At 43.5% G+C, this 19,586-nt stretch overlaps 1 protein-coding gene and 1 long non-coding RNA gene across 4 annotated transcripts in view; both read left to right on the top strand.

Moving 5' to 3' along the window:
- The window catches only part of cnpy1 (canopy FGF signaling regulator 1), a 41,872-nt gene that overhangs the window by 8,775 nt on the left and 13,511 nt on the right, over positions 1 to 19,586 (top strand). For all 3 annotated transcript variants that reach the window (XM_056293096.1, XM_056293095.1, XM_056293097.1), the window contains 2 exons: positions 14,786 to 14,894; positions 16,033 to 16,148. In XM_056293096.1, the coding sequence (XP_056149071.1) occupies positions 14,786 to 14,894; positions 16,033 to 16,148 (225 nt within the window). The remainder of the gene's footprint in view (positions 1 to 14,785; positions 14,895 to 16,032; positions 16,149 to 19,586) is intronic.
- LOC130123803 (uncharacterized) lies at positions 658 to 5,662 on the top strand. Its single transcript, XR_008811347.1, has 5 exons — positions 658 to 721; positions 1,754 to 1,944; positions 4,282 to 4,432; positions 5,080 to 5,288; positions 5,413 to 5,662. It is a non-coding gene; the product is annotated as an uncharacterized LOC130123803 (long non-coding RNA).

The raw sequence follows: 19,586 nt of genomic DNA, 5'->3' as shown, positions 1-19,586 counted from the left end.
GGTGTCTGCACTCAGTCTTAGAGTGAAGAGCTCGGACATCTAGAGGGAGCTCAGAGTAGAGCCACGGCTCTTTCGCGTCGAAAGGAGCCAGTTGAGGTGGTTTGGGCATCTGATTCGATGTCTCCTGGGTGCCTTCCTTTGGAGATTTTCTGGGCACGTCCAACTGGAAGGAGACCCTAGGGTAAACTCAGAACTCGCTGGAGGAGACTACATGTCCAATCTGGCCTGGGAACATCCTTTGGATCCCTCAGGACGAGCTGGGGAGAGGGACATCTGGAGGGTCCTACTTATTTGCTGCCATGGTGACCCGACCTGGGAGAAGCAGCTGAAGATGATTGAATGAATTAAACTGGCAAGACGCATGCAGAGATTTCTGCCACACTGCAGCAGATGGGCATACAGAGATGCTCTCAAATGAGTAGCAGAAGATTGTGTTCAGCACGACCTTAAGTGAAAAAGACTTGTATTGGACACAGAACTGGAGAGGGCTGTGATTTGATCAATATATGAGGTAAGTTTTCGTTTAGGTTTTCACATTTTATATATCCTGCCTATCTTTCAAACGTCGTTAGCAGATGGCTATATTTTTCTTAGCAGACAGGCTCATCAGGCCGCAGGTTCATGACTGGCTATTTGTCTTCAACAGAAGTATGTGCAGGAGAATGTGGAGTTGGAAAAATCCCAAGAGATTCATCAACCATGCCATGAATTCCGACATCAGGTAAGTATTGTGCCAGCAATTCGGTGAAACAACAAATATGTTGTTATGTAAGATAATAATAACAACCATGTTGATGTACATCACCTTTATTATTACTACTCCTACTACTTTCGGCTGCTCCATTAGGGGTCACCACAGCGGATCCTCCGTTTCCATTTCTTCCTGTCCTCTGCATCTTCCTCTGTCACACCAGCCACCTGCATGTCCTCCTCACCACATCCATAAACCTCCTCTTTGGCCTTCCTCTTCTCCTCTTCCCTGGCAGCTCCATATTCAGCATCCTTCTCCCAATATATCTAGCATCTCTCCTCCACACATGTCCAAACCATCTCAATCTTGTCTCTCTTGCTTTGTCTCCAAACCGTCCAACCTGAGCTGTCCCTCTAATATACTCGTTCCTAATCCTGTCCTTCTTCATCACTCCCAGTGAAAATCTAATCATCTTCAACTCTGCCACCTCCAGCTCTACCTCCTGTCGTTTCATCAGTGCCACTGTCTCCAGACCATACAACATAGCTGGTCTCACAACCATCTTGTAAACCTTCCCTTTAACTCTTGCTGGTACCCTTCTGTCACAAATCACTCCTGACACTCTTCTCCACCCACTCCACCCTGCCTGCACTCTCTTCTTCACCTGTCCTCTGCACTCCCCGTTACTTTGGACAGTTGACCCCAAGTATTTAAACTCATACGCCTTCGTCACCTCTAATACTTGCATCCTCACCATTCCACTGTCTTCCTTCTCATTTTCGCATATAGATTCCATCTTACTCCTACTGCCTTTCATTCCTCTTCTCTCCAGTGCATACCTCCACCTCTCAAGGCTCTCCTCCACCTGCACCCTACAGACCACAATGTCATCTGCAAACATCATAGCTTGAATATATTTAGGAGTTGAACTTAAAACAACTAGAATATTATAACCAGGCCATGCATATAATAAGTTCCTTGTTGTAAAAACGTTTTGTGAATATTGTTGGCTAATGTGACAAAGATGGGAGCCTGCATTAATCATATTTCCATGTTCTTCAGCGTGCTCGTAACCCAAATCCAGTCCCTTGTCGTGCTGAATATATGGGCCGTAAACTTTATCTTGATGAAAATGAGAGGCTTGGATGTTTGAAGCGACACACATTGTGGCAGTTGATGGCTAAGCAGCAAATTGTTGCCAAAGACACCATGCCAGCGAAGAACAACCTTGTGGTTTATGAGGAAGTTTACAGGTGAATACATTCAGGGTCATTGTCATAATATTTTCTGTGCTATGTTTAATGTGTTTCTTCTTATTGGATCAGTTGAGTTCCGTGCAGCTATGTGCACATGTACTTAAGCAATAGCTCACCACAAGCTGTGGTTTATTGTGATTATATCACAGCTAAGGAGTGTTGTTTGGCCCAACGCGAAGCAAATTATTGCTTTTACAAAAGGGTCACAAAATATGGCAATAAAGTTATCGACACATTCAAACCATTTTATTACTATTTTAAGAGCGCTAAATAATTTATACAAAGAAATGGGTCCTCCTGGCTTCCTGCACATATTGCAAGGCGGTCAATGTGACATGTACACTGATGAAGAGGAACCAGGTTGCAAATCCTTTTTGACCTACTATATTCAATTGAATACACTACAAAGACAAGATATTTAATGTTCAAACTGATAAACTTTATTGTTTTTTGCAAATATTCACTCGTTTTGAATTTGATGCCTGCAACACGTTCCAAAGAAGCTGGGACAGGGGCAACAAAAGACTGGGAAAGTTGAGGAATGCTCAAAAAACACCTGTTTGGAACATTCCACAGGTGAACAGGTTAACTGGAAACAGGTGAGTGTCATGATTGGGTATAAAAGGAGCATCCCTGAAAGGCTCAGTCGTTCACAAGCAAGGATGGAGCGAGGTTCACCACTTTGTGAACAACTGCGTGAGCAAATAGTCCAACAGTTTAAGAACAACGTTTCTCAACGTACAGTTGCAAGGAATTTAGGGATTTCATCATCTGCAGTCCATAATATCATCAAAAGATTCAGAGAATCCAGAGAAATCTCTGCACGTAAGCGGCAAGGCCAAAAACCAACATTGAATGCCCGTGACGTTTGACCCCCCCACTGCATTAAAAACCGACATCATTCTGTAAAGGATATGACCACGTGGGCTCAGGAGCACTTGGGAAAACCATTGTCAGTTAACACAGTTGGTCGCTACATCTACAAGTGCAAGTTAAAACTCTACCATGCAAAGCCAAAGCCAGATATCAACACCACCCAGAAACGCCGCCGGCTTCTCTGGACCCGAGCTCATCTGAGATGGACTGACGCAAAGTGGACAAGTGTGCTGTTGTCTGACTGACGAGTCCACATTTCAAATTGTTTTTGGAAATCGTGGACGTCGTGTCCTCCGGGCTAAAGAGGAAAAGGACCATCCAGATTGTTATCAGCGCAAAGTTCAAAAGCCAGCATCTGTGATGGTATGGGGGGGTGTTAGTGCCCCATGGCATCATGGGTAACTTGCACATCTGTGAAGGCACCATTAATGCTGGAAGGTACATACAGGTTTTGGAGCAACATATGCTGCCATCCAAGCAACGTCTTTTTCAGGGACGTCCCTGCTTATTTCAGCAAGACAATGCCAAGCCACATTCTGCACATGTTACACCAGCGGGGCTTCGTAGTAAGAGTGCGGGTACTGGACTGGCCTGCCTGCAGTCCAGACCGGTCTCCCATTGAAAATGTGTGGTGCGTTATGAAGCGCAACATACGACAATGGAGACCCCGGACTGTTGAGCAACTGAAGTCGTACATCAAGCAAGAATGGGAAAGAATTCCACCTACAATTAGTGTCCTCAGTTCCCAAACGCTTATTGAGTGTTGTTAAAAGGAAAGGTGGTGTAACACAGTGGTGAACATGCCCCTGTCCCAGCTTCTTTGGAACGTGTTGCAGGCATCAAATTCAAAATGAGTGAATATTTGCAAAAAACAAAAAAGTTTATCAGTTTGAACATTAAATATCTTGTCTTCGTAGTGTATTCAATTGAATACAGGTCGAAAAGGATTTGCAAATCATTGTATTCTGTTTTTATTAATGTTTTACACAACGTCCCAACTTCATTGGAATTGGGGTTTGTAGCAAAACTAGAATGAAGGATTAAGGTCTGCTTACTAATAATCTCCCAAAAGCTATTTTATTCAGCAATGTTTCAGTTAGATCTTCCTCAGGGGCACAGAACATGAACTCATCAATTTTCAACAACTTCTTCATGAAAACGACCATCTTTGTTTCACTGAGTTATGACTGCTCTTAAGATTAATTTTCTCGATATTATGTAAATAATCCAGTGAGTCAAGTAAATTATTTTTGCCTGTACAGTACAAGCCTGTTTCATGCCATAAGCAATCGTCACTGGATATTTTGCTCCTTATTTGTTGAGCACTTTCCCTACCATTGAGTGTTTCTTTTAATGAAGTTATATATATAATTTTTTCGATCTTATCATAAAATGGCTATGAACCAATCAGATTGCTTGATTTGAGCTACCCGTTTTGTAAACCTTATTTTGTTCCAGAGCTGCAGTGGTCAACCATGGGACGTGGGACCAACGTAGGGTCGACCCTGGCAGGGAATTTTACATGTGCCTGTACATGAGAGAGGCTGTCAAGGCACAGACATAACCTCACCTGGCCACCGTACCTCCAAACAACATCAACAAGGCTGAGGTTTTTCTAATACTGACAAACAGTACAACTAATATAATCAAACATAAGAAAGAGAGACTGACCGATTTTTTTTTTCTTCTTAAAAATAAGGACAGAAAACATTTTTTTTCTTCCCAATTGTATCCGGCCAATTACCCCACTCTTCCAAGCCGTCCCCATCGCTGCTCCACCCCCTCTGCCGATCCTGGGAGGGCTGCAGACTACCACTTGCCTCCTCCCATACATGTGGAGTCATCAGCCGCTTCTTTTCACCTGACAGTGAGGAGTTTCACCAGGGGGATGTAGCATGTGGGAGGATCACGCTACTCCCCCTGTTCCCCCTCCCCCCTGAACAGGTGCCCCAACTGACCCGAGGAGGCACTAGTGCAGCGACCAGGACACATACCCATACCCGGCTTCCCATCCACAGACACGGCCAATTGTGTCTGTAGGGACGCCCGACCAAGCCGGAGGTAACACGGGGATTCGATCCGGCGACCCCCGTGTTGGCAGGCACCAGAATAGACCGCTACGCCAACTGACATTTGGACTGAAAACATTTTAAATTGGGAATTCATTTGCCTTGCTTAAGAAACTGCTCTATAATAACTATTACATTTCTGTAGTTCTGTTGTCATACCATCTGAAACATGTTTTGTGGTCAACAGACTCTTTGAGTGGAAAGGATTTGGGCCAAGGTAAACAATCGAGTGAACTACCCATTGAAACAGGCCCCTGTTACCCCTGCTGGATTAAGAAGTCGTTCATCAACATGGAGGACAATATAACTAAATTCTGCATCTCAAACCTGACACGTCAGTTAAGCCAAATTGGTCTTGGCGGAGTAATGCAACCATGGATGCACACAGGATCCCAGGTATGCTAAACTGAATATGGACACCTTAGAAGCAATGTTCTTTTTTTTTTTTGACACTCCAGCCACATGCAACATAAAAGACATTGCTTTGTTAGTTATTCATGACTATGTTTTCTTGTTTTAGGCTGTGGGATACCCACTGAACTCGCAGCAGGAGGCTGTCCAGCTAACATTTCTGAGGAGCTGCTGTCCAGTGTCTCTGTTGCGGTGAACATGTATGAGCAAGAGGTGGGATCCTCGCTGACTTGGGTGTCAGTTTTTGGAACTGACCCCTTTTCATCTGAGGGGTATACAGTGCCTTGCAAAAGTATTCAATCCCCTTGACAGTCATCACACTAATTTCTGGATTATTAAAGATACTCACACGTCTGTTCCTGAACAATATTATCTTTGTGGACCCATAAGCTCCAACACATGTTCCCAAAGCGAAACTAAGTTATGTTTCACTGGCCTTTTATTATTAATTAAAAACTAAAATATAGTGCTTGCATACGTATTCAGCCCCTTGTGCTCTGAAAGCTCCAAGTTCACACAAAAACACAATTGGACATAATTAGTGTGCACCTGTAAGATATTAAAGTACCAGTCTGGTTTATGGGTACAAAAGCTCTCTGTATAAAGTTCATTAGCCAGGCATGAACTCCATCAGAACATGAAGACAAAGGAGCAGAATACTGAAGTAAGAGACAAAGTGATTAAAATGCAGATGGTGGGAAAGGGACAGAAAACCATATCCAAGTGTTTGGATGTCCCACGGAACACTGTTGGATCCATTGTTAGAAAGTGGAAGCTGTGTCACACCACCCAGATGCTTTGTAGGACAGGCCGTCCCTCAAAGCTCAGTGTCCGAGCAAGACGTGGGCTGGTGAGGAAGGCCACACATGATCTTGCAGTCACTCTGAAGGAGCTCCAGAGGTCAGTGGCTGAAACTGGAGTAAATGTACATGAGTCAACCATATCACGGCTCTGCATAAATCTGGCCTGTATGGGTGGGGGGGGGGGCAAGAAAGAAGCTGTTGCTCAAAACTATCCATACAAAAGCACGCTTGGAATTTGCTACCAAGCATGAGAGAGACCCAGTTAGGATGTGGGTAAAGGTTTTGTGGTCAGATGAGACAGAAGTTGAGCTTTTTGGCCAAAACTCAGTGTTATGTGTGGTGCAAACCTAACACTGCTCATGCCCTAAAAAACACCCTCCATACAGTGAAACATGGTGGCAGCAGCATAATGCTATGGGGTTGCTTTTCATCTGCAGGTACTGGGAACCTTGTTCACATTGAGGGAAGAATGGATAGAGCTAAATACAGGAAATACTGGAAGAAGACCTGTTGCGGTCTGCCATAAAACTGAAGCTTGGGCGAAGGTTCACCTGCCAGCAGGACAATGATCCTAAGCACAAGGCTAAAGCAACAACGGCATGGCTCAGCAACAAAAAGGTGAACGCTTTGGAGCAGTCAAGTCAAAGTCCAGACCTCAACCACATTGAAACTCTGTGGCACAGACTGAAAATCGCAGTCCAAAGGTGCCATCCCACCAACCTGCAAGACCTGTATAAATTCTGCCAAGAAGAATAGGCAAAAATTACTCCGGAACAATTCAAAGCTTGTACATGCTTACCCCAAGAGAATCATGGCTGTTATTGCAGTAAAAGGGTACTCTGCAAAGTATTATTTATATTTGGGTGGCACGGTGGCACAGTGGTTAGCACTGTCACCTCAAAGCAAGAAGGTCTTGGGTTCGAACCCCAGGGTTGTCCAACCTTGGGGTTCATCTCAGGTCGTCCTCTGTGTGGAGTTTGCATGTTCTCCCCATGTCTGCAGTGGGTTTTCTCCGGGTGCTCTGGTTTCCCCCACCATCAAAAAAGACACGCATTTTAGGGTTAATACTCCTGTTTGTGCCCCTGAACAAGGCATGGCAAGACGAATTGGAGTTGGTCCCCGGGTGCTGCATGGTTAGTGCCCACTGCTCCTAGCTACACAGCTAGGATGGGTTAAATGCAGAGCGTAATTTCCCTATGGGGATCAATAGAGTCTATCAAAATCCAAATCAAAAAATTAGTTTGTGGGGGTTGAATACTTATGCAAGCACTATATTTTAGTTTTTAATTTATTAATAAAAAGTCAGCGAAATAACTTATTTTGGCTGTTGGAACATGCCGTTAGATCTTACGGGTTCACAAAAATAATATTGTTCAGGAACTGAAGTGTGAGTATCTTTTATAATCCAGAAATCGGTGATGGCTGTCAAGGGGGTTTAATACTTTTGCAAGGCACTGTAAATGTCATGCAGGACAGGACTTAGCAGAGAACTACCCGGACAGCTCTTCCTTTTAGTCATGTGGTAAACAATGACTATACTCCTTTCCAAGATGCCTTGTTATACCTCGTGAATGTACCTCTGAGATATTTCTGAAAAAAGTAACTGATTTTTTTCCCCATCTGCGGTGTTGCCGAGTAGCAAGGTAAACAAACTATGTGCTCTGCTATGTGTCGCTTTTAAAAAACCTGGGCATAAAGATTGATTTAAAAATCTTATGTGGCTTCCACTGTCTCTGAATTGTTAGTTGAATAATTTGGAAAATAAACTTTCATTTCTTTCAACTGTTGTTTTTAACTTTGAGATTTGAGGTGAAATATAATTTGTATACAGAGACACAAAAAAGTATTGCACCAGTATTACAAGAAAGGGAGACGTTTATGTTAACTTTAAATTCTAAAAAAATATACAGCATACAACTGCACAAATTTAAGGTTGTAAGTTATATTTCACAGCATTGAATTATCAGTAAAAAAATAAATATCCTAATAAAACTGAATGTTAAAGTGTGCGTTTTAACTGTTGACTTGAAGCATTATTCAAAGAGAACAACACAAACAGCTGCTAAATTATGCAATGTTGCATACATAGTGTCCAAGTGCAAACAATTAAGTACAACACCAAATAAACGACACGGTGGTGCAGTGGTTAGCATGGTCGCCTCACAGCAAGAAGGTCCTGGGTTTGAGCCCCGGGGAAGTCCAACCATGGGGGTCGTCCCGGGTCATCCTCTGTGTGGAGTTTGCATGTTCTCCCCGTGTCTGTGTGGGTTTCCTCTGGGGGTTCCGGTTTCCCCCCACAGTCCAAAGACCTGTAGGTCAGGTGAATCAGCCGTACTAAATTGTCCCCAGGTGTGTGTGTGTGTGTGTGTGGGGGGGGGGGGGGCTGTGATAGTCTGGCGGCCTGTCCAGGGTGTCTCCCCACCTGCCGCCCAATGACTGCTGGGATAGGCTCCAGCATTCCTGCGACCCTGAGAGCAGGATGAGCGGTTCGGATAATGGATGGATGGACAACATAAAATAATGCAAATCTGAGCTTGTACTTCAGCTTTTACAGCATTGAAACATGAGTAAAAATGAATTAAAAGAAAAACCTAATACATGTATGCATGTCAAAGAGTGTGCTTTAACTGCAGACTCAAAATGTTATTCAAGGAAAAAAAACACAGCAATTAAGAACAATGAAATGATGTGGTTGTACATGCCTGCATACTGTGCAGTGTTAGTGCTGGAGATGTTTCCCAGTGTACCAGAGAGTCCAGTGAGTGTTGGTATGTTGTCACCAGATTCATCAGCTCAACATTTTGGGCAAAAGACAGAATTTTTCTGCCATTCCCCAATGCAGCTCCTGCAGCCATGAGGCTTTGGCAGCATGATGGGCTCAACCACTGGACCTACACGTTTGATTTTAAAACAGTTTTAAAAACTACAGTATTTGATCATTGTTTTAATGACATTTTTTATGATGTGGAAGTCCATTTTCTTCATGGAAAGAGGTAAAATAGTAGCACTGGTATCTGCATTAAAAAGACGAAACCTTGTCTACGGTACCATCAGTTTATTTACTTCATGTATATCTTGTTGGGGTGGACTATATCTCATGGAGAAGGTGTGAGCTGAAAGAGATTGGAGACTGGAAGGCGGTGATGGGAGAGAGCGTAGCTAGGCAACATCAGATGATGGTCTGTAGGATGACTTTGGAGACCAAGAAGAGGAAGAGAGTGAAGGCTGAGCCAAGGATCAAATGGTGGAAGTTGAAGAAGGAAGACTGTTGTGTGGCGTTCAGGCAGGAGTTGAGACAGGCACTGGGTGGTAGTGAAGAGTTGCCGGATGGCTGGGCAACCACTGCAGAAATAGTAAGGGAGACATCTGGGAAGGTACTTGGTGTGTCATCAGGACAGAGGAAGGAAGACAAGGAGCCTTGGTGGTGGAATGAGGAAGTACAGCAAAGTATACAGAGGAAGAGGTTGGCAAAAAAGAAGTGGGATAGTAAGAGAGATGAAGAAAGTAGACAGGAGTACAAGGAGATGCAGCGTAACATGAAGAGAGAGGTGGCAAAGGCAAAGGCGTATGGTGCATTGTATGAGAGGTTGGACACTAAGGAAGGAGAAAAGTACTTGTACTGATTGGCTAGACAGAGGAACCGAGCTGGGAAGGATGTGCAGCAGGTTAGGAAGAGATGGAAATGGATGACCGGCTAGAGTGACCCCTAACGGGAGCAGACGAAAGTAGTGGTAATAGTAGATGTATATCTGTGGTTGTTTAGAACACCTGACCTGGGATTTTCCGTCCTTGTGAAAATTATCAGCAGTTCAACATTGCAAAGTTTATGTATTTTGAACAGCTTTTGAGTTATCTGTAATGCAGTTTAAATTTTTTTTTATCCAGAATTATTTTTGATTAACACATTAATCAAAATCAAAGTCCATAAATAAATGTAATCTTAGCAACCCCAACTCTCATGCAACGCATGCCCGTGCAATGGACAACATCCCAGACACCAGACAGAAATTCATGGCGTAACACCTACACCAAAACAAAGGCTGTGAATCAATCAAGTCAATGTTGTGTATGAGGTTCTCTATAATGCTTCACCTGGAACAAAATGTGGGTGTTTTTACTGGGGACTATATTGGCAAAACATCTTACAGATAAAAGTTACTCCATATTGTGCAAAAAAATTCAAATCCAGTTTAAGTACCTTTTGGCTCCTCTTTTAACTTGCTTGAACCTGCAGGATGACTACTTCCTTCACAGCATTTACTTTACTTGCATTTTGCTTCCAAAATGCTGATCCTGTATCGAAAACAGTAAATAAATTGTGCAACTAGAGTGACATGTCTCAGGAGATGAGGTGCTGTTCTTAAAACCAGCAGGTTTGAAGGGGTTCATGGATGATGTAATGTTGAACCCTGAAGGTTTCAAGAAACCAGTAGGCAATTACTCCTAATACAAATGAGTTAAATTGAAGCGTACACAAAAGTATGCTGAATTTACATGAAAGTATGCTAGATTTATATGCAGTATACCTGAGGCTATAATATAAATGAGGATGAGTGACTCCTCTTGTTCAAGGGCATCGTTAACTTTACTTATGGTGCCTGTAACGGAAGCCTCAAATTCAGAAAGATGCACTGTGATAGCATTTTGCTTGTCTCCAACTTGCCATCCACAAGTTCATCGATGATGTCCCTGAATATTTATATGAAAATTGACTTTTTTTCTTTCATATTGTTTAGATCTTATTCCTATAAAACAGCCAGTGGATCCAGGTAAATTATGCAGATATTTTGTGACTGGGCGACATAATGTAGTCATTACATTGAAAGCAAATTATTCCGCAGTTGTGTTGTCCAATATGCTTTAGTCACATTTGTGAATAAATGTTGTGTAGCTTACTGTTTGTAATTTTGGCTAGAATAACAAGATAGTGGTTCATATTGCCTTGAACACAAGGGTAATCGTGATTACCCTTGTGTTCTAAGGTGAAGAACATCAGGACCCAAATCTAGCCTGGCCCTTGCATTCTTTCTATTCCCCACGTTAATTCTGCCTCTTTTACCCAGTTTCAACCCATTACAATTTCAGTGTTATAGAGCAGGGGTTTCAAAGTGTAGGAAAGTGAGCCTTCCCTCAGAGAACATAAAAACAGCTGCGCCCCCCCCCAATTATTATTGCTATTATTACTATTATTGTTATTGCTATAATGTATGTTCCACTTAGGTATAAAATCGGGTTTCAACAATAAATGATATATCTTTGAAGATGATCTTTCATTTTTTTAAACATCTTTTTCAAACATTTTTAAACATTTTTATCTTTATTTTTTAAACATCTTTTTAAAAATTTTTAAACGTTTTAAACATCTTTTTCAGACATTTTTAAACATCTTTATCTTTATGTTTTAAAGTGGGGTTTACCTGCCTTAGCTATGCGCAGCGCCACTCGGTATGATGCTGCGGTTGCCATGGTATTTATGGTGCTAAATGTGTCACTGGCTTTCTTCTGTCACTGCAGTTCCTTTAGCTTCCTATCCAACAACTCCTGCTGTGGCTTGGTCACCAGACTTGGGTGTTTTGTATCAATATGACGCCGGAGTTTACATGGTCTCATACTGTCGTTAGCCTGCACCTCTTTGCAGATAACACACTGCGGCAGTGGGGCGTCATCAGGACCAATCCATGAAAATCCAAACTTTAAATAATCATGGTTATACTTCCTCCGTGTTCTGCTTGCCCCAGACGCTGTCTCCTTTCTCACTGTAGGTAATGTTACTAAAAACCCATCCATTTTGCTCCAAGCATCGCTGAAGTTAACTAAATTTAGCTAGATGTTTACGGTTACTTTTTCTTCACGTTTTTTTTCTCACGCTGCACCTCCCCTAAAGCTCTCTGGCAACCCCCAGGGGAGGCGCACCTCACACTTTGAAAACCCCTGTTATAGAGTATAGTTGCCAATATGAACTCCTCCTCCTCCTGTATCTTAGACATCATTCCCACTAAGCTGCTCAAGGAGGTATTTTCAACTGTTAGTCCTGTTATTCTACGAATCCTTAATAATTCTCTGGCCTCTGGTTCTTTTCCAGACAGTTTTAAGTATGCCATTGTTTACCCTTTGCTGAAGAAAACCAATTTACATCCCCTGTCCTTAAATAACTACAGAGCAATCTCCAAAATGTAATTATCTAAGGTTCTGGAGAGAGTAATTTAATCTTTCTTGATTTATTTTATGAACACTAATAGTAGTTTTAACAGTTTCCAGTCTGCTTTTAGAGCACTTCATAGTACTGAGACAGCTCTAGTTAAGGTCACTAATGACTTAGTGCTGACTGTGGACAGAGGTGACTGCTCGATTTTAGTTCTTTTAGACTTAAGTGTTGCCTTTGACACAGTCGATCACCGCACCCTATTACATTGCTTAGAATCTTGGGTAGGCATCAAAGGCTCAGTTCTTAGTTTATTATGCTCTTATCTCTCCAGTACAGCTTTTTCTGTTCTTGGTAACTTGACTTCCTCGATATGATGGCTCGGTTGAGTTGTGGTATCCCTCAAGGCTAAGTTCTTGGCACCCTTCTGTTTTCTATATACATGCTGCCCCTTGCCCAGGTCATTCAAAATCATGATGTGGTTTATCATTTTTATGCTGACAACACTGTTATACATGCCACTAAAACCCACAGATCCTAGCACCCTAGCAAATCTTACAACTTGCCTCTGACATTAAATCCTGGATGTCTGAAAATGTTCTTAAATTTAATGATAAGACTGAGGTCATTCTTTTCGGTCCCCCAAATTCCATCAGCCCTTTCGGCACTAAACTTGGTGGTCTGTCAGGTAGTCTCAAGCAGGCTGCTAGGAAACTTGGGGTAATATTCGACGCTAACCTCGGTTTTGATGATCAAATCAAGCATGTCATGCTTTTTCCAACTCAAGGTAATCTCTAAAATTAGGTCTTTGTTATCCATTGCTGATCTACTAAAAGTTGTAAAAGCCTTTATCTATTCCCTGCTGCAATGCTGTCTGCAGTTGGTACAAAACGCCATTGCTTGGCTCATTACCGGGACAAAAAGGCATGACCATATCACTCCCGTGCCTCCCTGCCTACACTTGCTCCCTGTTATATTTTGTATTGATTTTAAAAAAAAAATTTTATTGCTTACTTTTAAGGCCTTAAACAGTCTTCTTCCTACTTACATATCCAATTTATTGACCTGGTATATGCCCTCTCGACCATTATGATCTGCAGATGGAGCCCTGCGGGTTATTCCCAGATCTCGTTTTGTCACAAAGGGGGATCGGGCTTTTGCTGTTAGAGCCCCCACACTATGGACCGCTCTTCCTGTCGAACTAAGACTAACCAAGCCTCTGCCTTCTTTTACATGTTGTCTTAAAACTTTTCTATTTATGAAAGCTTTTACACATGTTTGATATTTGTTTTTATTTATTTACACTGTTTTTATTTTTATTCTATTTTTGTAATTGTTTTGATTAAAAAAATTCCCTTTTGCTCCTATTTCATGCTTTTATTTGTTATTGCTTTTTGTTTTAGTCTCTATTGCTTTTTGTTTTATTCTCTTACAATGCTTTTTTGCATACGTGTCATTTTTAACGATTTTATCCTGTTTCGTGAAGCACTTTGTAATCTCGTTCAGAAAAATGTTACATAAAGTTTATTATTAGTTACATTAAGTTTATTATTGTTACAATTATCAGTGTCCATCTCTTCCAGTAAGGTTTCAACACAAACTTAAAACAAATACAGCCATACTATGTTGTCCGAGCACAGTCAAAAACTGTTTGCCTCTTTCCAGTTAGCAACTCCTGTGATTACTGGCATGAAGTTAAATGTTCTGTGGCCAGCCTCGACCTTTACCATACACCACATAGTGCTCGCAGGACTAATACAACACAAATCAAATACATGACTCCTACACCCATATCAGCCCAATATCCGTTGCCAGTATTAGTATCAGTGCGTCCCTTGTTTCAATATAGTCTTCCCCCCTTTTTCTCCTCAATTATACTTGGCCAATTACCCCACTCTTCTGAGCTGACCTGGTCGCTGCTCCACCCCCACTGCCGATCCGGGCAGGGCTGCAGACTACCACATGCCTCCTCCGATACATGTGGAGTCACCAGCTGCTTCTTTTCACCTGACAGTGAGGAGTTTCACCAGGGGGATGTAGCGTGTTACCCCTCCCCCCGAACAGGCGCCCCGACTGACCAGAGGAGGCGCTAGTGCAGCGACCAGGACACATACCCACATCCGGCTTCCCACCTGCAGACACCTCCAATTGTGTCTGTAGAGACGCCCGACCAAGCCGGAGGTAACACGGGGATTCGAACCGAAGATCCCTGTGTTGGTAGGCAACGGAATAGACCGCTACACTACCCAGACACCTTAGTATGGTCTTTTTAATGACGTGCCTAAACGTAGCTCATTTCTTTAAAAACAAGGTGTCAGCTTCTTCTAGTCTTGTACTGGAAACACTGATGAGATATACAACCGTTTTGTTTCACTACTGGGTAAACTGTATGTGCAGTGTTTATTTTGTAAGGCCACGCAAAGTCACTCATTCCTCTGACATACCTGTGATTAGTGCAGCAGGAGTGTGACAACAATGTGACAGTTATGGGCTTTAATTGATTGTTCTGTACTTAACCTTAAGTCCATGTGTTTCAGCCATTAGATATCGATATGACTTCATGGATTATCCACGTCACCATGTTGGTGCTGTCCGTCTTCATCGGTAGTACTGAGGGGAAACGGGACAGGATGCTGTATTGTTCTGGTAAGATTTCCTCTGGGAAAGTTTTCCTCCAAGGTTTTGCAGGGGCCATAGACCTTTTTCACAGTCATGGCCGATGTACTCCCTCCTTGTCATAGAAGGGTAAAACTTGGTTTTCCCCATTGTCCACAGTGTTAAAAAGCCAGCTTTCTGTTGATTTCGATTCTGTCTATTATCACGTATTTAGCATTTCAACACAGCATATAACACAACACAGGTGTTACCGCACGGCCATGTTCGTGAAAAAGGTCTCTTGGGGCCACAGTTAGACAAGAGTACTTGTTTGCTTTTCTCAGAACAGTACATTTTATAGGAACAGTCTTATTAGTCCTTACCCTTCATTATTATTATTATTATTATTATTATTACCATATCCTCTTGGCTCATCAGTAGGAGGTGCTTTTGGTAGCATCTCATCCTTCATTGAACCATGGCCAGAAGCTGAGGTAATGGCACACAAGTGACATTACGATGGCCCCAGTAGAGATAAATGTTGAAATATTCAAGGTTTCACAGCAGCTCCTCTTGACATTTCAAAAAATTTGGTTTCATTTCTGTTGAAAATAAGTCTGCCATCTAACAACCCAGTTACAGTTTAGTGAACCTCTTCAAGGTCAGCCCCTCTTCAGCCAAGACTCTCTCGGTTTGTGTACTATGACATGACTTAGAGCCCACACACATGAAACTGACCAGTGGCAGCGAAGCCCGACTGTTGCGTCGCTTCACTTCGCCTGCCGTCTGGGCCAAAAAGCAGCACTTAAACATGCCACAAAGACTACACGCCCTGATTCACTAGCGTAGCACTGATTCACTAAGCTGAACAGCCAATCAGAGGGATCTCTCTCACCGACAGGCTCTGCCAAGTCAACATCCTGAATCGGCCGAAAAGCTGCCGACAGGGGTCCGACTAGTGCCGACGGTGCGGGACACACCGCAAAAACTAGGGTCACGGACACTCGCCGACGGCCCGACATTGGCCGACAGCCTGGTGTGTCAGGGCCTTAATGATGGGATTAGTTCTCACACAGTGAGCCAGTTAGCTAAGCTAAAATAAAAGCACTGAACTCAAGTTAAAGTTACTATGACATGTTTACTGAGGTTGAACTACATTTTTGTCTCAGTCTTTGCCACTGTCTTCCAGCATGCAGGGCGATTGTGGATGAGCTGAACTACTCCATCGGTCAGGTAGACCCAAAGCAAACCATCAACGTTGGCAGTTTCAGACTCAACCCAGATGGAACCATGAAGGACAAAAAGGTACTGTGTTTTCCCTCATGATTTTATAACTGGTATCCGGGTAGCGGGGTGGTCTATTCCGTTGCCTACCAACATGGGGATTGGCTGTTCAAATCCCCGTGTTACCTCCTGCTTGGTCGGGCGTCCCTACAGACACAATTGGTCGTGTCTGTGGGTGGGAAACTGGATGTGGGTGTGTGTCCTGGTCGCTGCACTAGCGCCTCCTCTGGTCGGTCGAGGCGCCTGTTCGGTGAGGAGGGAGAACTAGGGGGAATAGCGTGATCCTCCCACGCGCTACGTCCCACTGGCGAAACTCCTCACTGTCAGGTGAAAAGAAGCAGCTGGTGACTCCACATGATGGGAGGAGGCATGTGGTAGTCTGCAGCCCTCCCCGCATCAGCAGAGGGGGTGGAGCAGAGACCGGGACGGCTCGGAAGAGTGGGGTAATTGGCGAAGTGGGGAGAAAAACAATAATTGGGGAGAAAAAGGGGGAAAAAGCCAAAAAAAAAATATATATGTGAGAAGCGCTCGCAGTTCCCTTAATCTTTTTGCAGCCTAATATTATTTTAATGATTTCATCTCATCCTACGTGTGCTGAAAGGTGTTGCTTAAGTCATATGGTCGAATATGTCCTTGTTTTCGCGTGTCCTTTAACCAGAATGCTGTTGCAAATGTCAAAGATGGCGCCATCAGAGAAAATACTTAAATGGTCATTCAAATGGACAGTTCAGCCTAGCTGCTAGTCATCAACGTCGCTAGTGGTACAGCAGACGGCTGCAGCAGCACCGAGACAAACCATGCCCCGGCAAGATGTCCGGATCCCCTTTCTTGTATATTCTCATCCAAACCAAAACATTAGACTGTTGGTAAACCAAAGCTACATGTGTGGTTTGTGTTTTTGTTATCTTATCATCTGTCACATACTTTGCTGTCAGCGGACTGTGAAACGGTAATGAGTGACGGCTCCACCATGCTGCCTGACGCTACAGTAGAGTCTGCCTGATGCTACAGTAGAGTCTGCCTGACGCTACAGTACAGTCTGCCTAACGTTACAGTAGAATCTGCCTGACATTACAGTAGAGTCTGCCTGACACTACAGTAGAGTGCCTGATGCTACAGTAGAGTCTGCCTAACGCTACAGTACAGTCTGCCTGACATTACAGTAGAGTCAGCCTGACGTTACAGTATTCTGTTTGACGTTACAATAGAGTCTGCCTGACGCTACAGTAGAGTCTGCCTGATGCTACAGTAGAGTCTGCCTGACGCTACAGTACAGTCTGCCTAACGTTACAGTAGAATCTGCCTGACATTACAGTAGAGTCTGTCTGACACTACAGTAGAGTGCCTGATGCTACAGTAGAGTCTGCCTAACGCTACAGTAGAATCTGCCTGACATTACAGTAGAGTCTGCCTGACGCTACAGTAGAGTCTGCCTGACATTACAGTAGAGTCAGCCTGACGTTACAGTATTCTGTTTGACGTTACAATAGAGTCTGTCTGACGCTACAGTAGAGTCTGCCTGACGTCACAGTAGAGTCTGCCTAATGTTACAGTAGAGTCTGCTTGACATTACAGTAGCATCTGCCTGACACTACAGTAGAGTCTGTCTGACGTTACAGTAGAGTCTGGTGGTGTTACAGTAGAGTCTGCCTGATGTTACAGTAGAGTGTCTGGTGTTACAGTAGAGTGTCTGATTTTACAGCAGAGTCTGCTTGACATTACAGTAGCATCTGCCTGACGCTACAGTAGAGTCTGTCTGATGTTACAGTAGAGTCTGGTGACGCTACAGTAGAGTCTGTCTGATGTTACAGTAGAGTCTGGTGACGCTACAGTAGAGTCTGTCTGATGTTACAGTAGAGTGTGGTGACGCTACAGTAGAGTCTGTCTGATGTTACAGTAGAGTGTGGTGACGCTACAGTAGAGTCTGTCTGACGTTACAGTAGAGTCTGCCTGACACTACAGTAGAGTCTGCTGGCAGTGTTCTCCAGGATGCTCACTGTTACTGCTGTGCTGGTTTCTTTTGGAAACCTGTGCAGGTGCAAATTCCATTTGTTGTTGCGGCTTAATGAGGTCAAGTCCCAGCAGGGCCTGAACAACCTCCATCCATCTCGGGACCAGGTTGTCATGAGGTGTCCAGCTCTGTCATTGATTTTCAGGGCTTCATCCCTATTTAGACGGCTCCTAATAGCCTGTTTAGACGGCTCCCGATAGCCTGTTTAGACGGCTCCTGATAGCCTGTTTAGACGGCTCCCGGTAGCCTGTTTAGACGGTTCCCGATAGCCTGTTTAGATGATTACTGATAGCCTGTTTAGATGGTTACTGATAGCCTGTTTAGATGGTTCCTGATAGCCTGTTTAGATGGTTCCTGATAACCTGTTTAGATGATTACTGATAGCCTGTTTAGATGGTTCCTGATAGCCTGTTTAGATGGTTCCTGATAACCTGTTTAGATGATTACTGATAGCCTGTTTAGACGGTTCCCGATAGCCTGTTTAAAGGGTTCCTGATAGCCTGTTTAGACTGTTCCTGATAACCTGTTTAGATGATTACTGATAGCCTGTTTAGATGGTTCCTGATAGCCTGTTTAGACGGCTCCCGATAGCTGTGAACAGATTGTTATCAGCCAAGGAGAAAACTGCCTGGTTCAAAACATGTTATCAGTTGTGTTACTGCTTTGCACTTCGGACAATGTGGAGCAGGTGCATTGTCATTATGTTTGCTTAAAACTCCCGCATACCATGTGTAAAATGTACCATGTGTAGAAAAGTACCATGTGCAGAACAGTACCATGTATAGAACAGTACCATGTGCAGAGCAGTACCGTGTGTAGAACAGTACCATGTGTAGAACAGTACCATGTGTAGAACAGTACCATCTGTAGAACAGTACCATGTGTAGAAGAGTACCATGTGTAGAAGAGTACCATGTGTAGAAAAGACAGCAGAGTTCAGACTCTGAATCAGGTCTGTTGTGTGGGTGTCCTTGTGTGGATGTTGGCGTCCACAGAGGCGAGCAGCAGTCTGCACAATCCTGTATGGGTCATGTAGAACAGTACCATGTGTAGGACAGTACTATGTGTAGCACAGTACCATGTGTAGAAGAGTACCATGTGTAGGACAGTACCATGTGCAGGACAGTACCATGTGTATGGGAGTACCATGTATAGAACAGTACTATGTGTGGAACAGTACCATGTGTAGAAAAGACGGGAAGGAGTTCAGAGTCTGAATCATGTCTGTTGTATGGGTGTCCTTGTGTGGAAGTGGGCATCCACAGAGGTGAGCAGCAGTCTGCATGGTCCTGTCTGTGTCATGTAGAAGAGTACCATGTGTAGAATAGTACCATGTGTAGGACAGTACCATGTATAGAAGAGTACCATGTGTAGGGGAGTGCCATGTCTAGAAGAGTACCATGTGTAGAACAGTACCATGTGTAGGACAGTACCATGTATAGAAGAGT

The sequence above is a fragment of the Lampris incognitus genome, chromosome 14, assembly GCF_029633865.1.
Source record: "Lampris incognitus isolate fLamInc1 chromosome 14, fLamInc1.hap2, whole genome shotgun sequence".
NCBI classification, from domain to species: Eukaryota; Metazoa; Chordata; class Actinopteri; order Lampriformes; family Lampridae; genus Lampris; species Lampris incognitus.
This window is presented reverse-complemented; position numbering and strand designations above follow the sequence as displayed.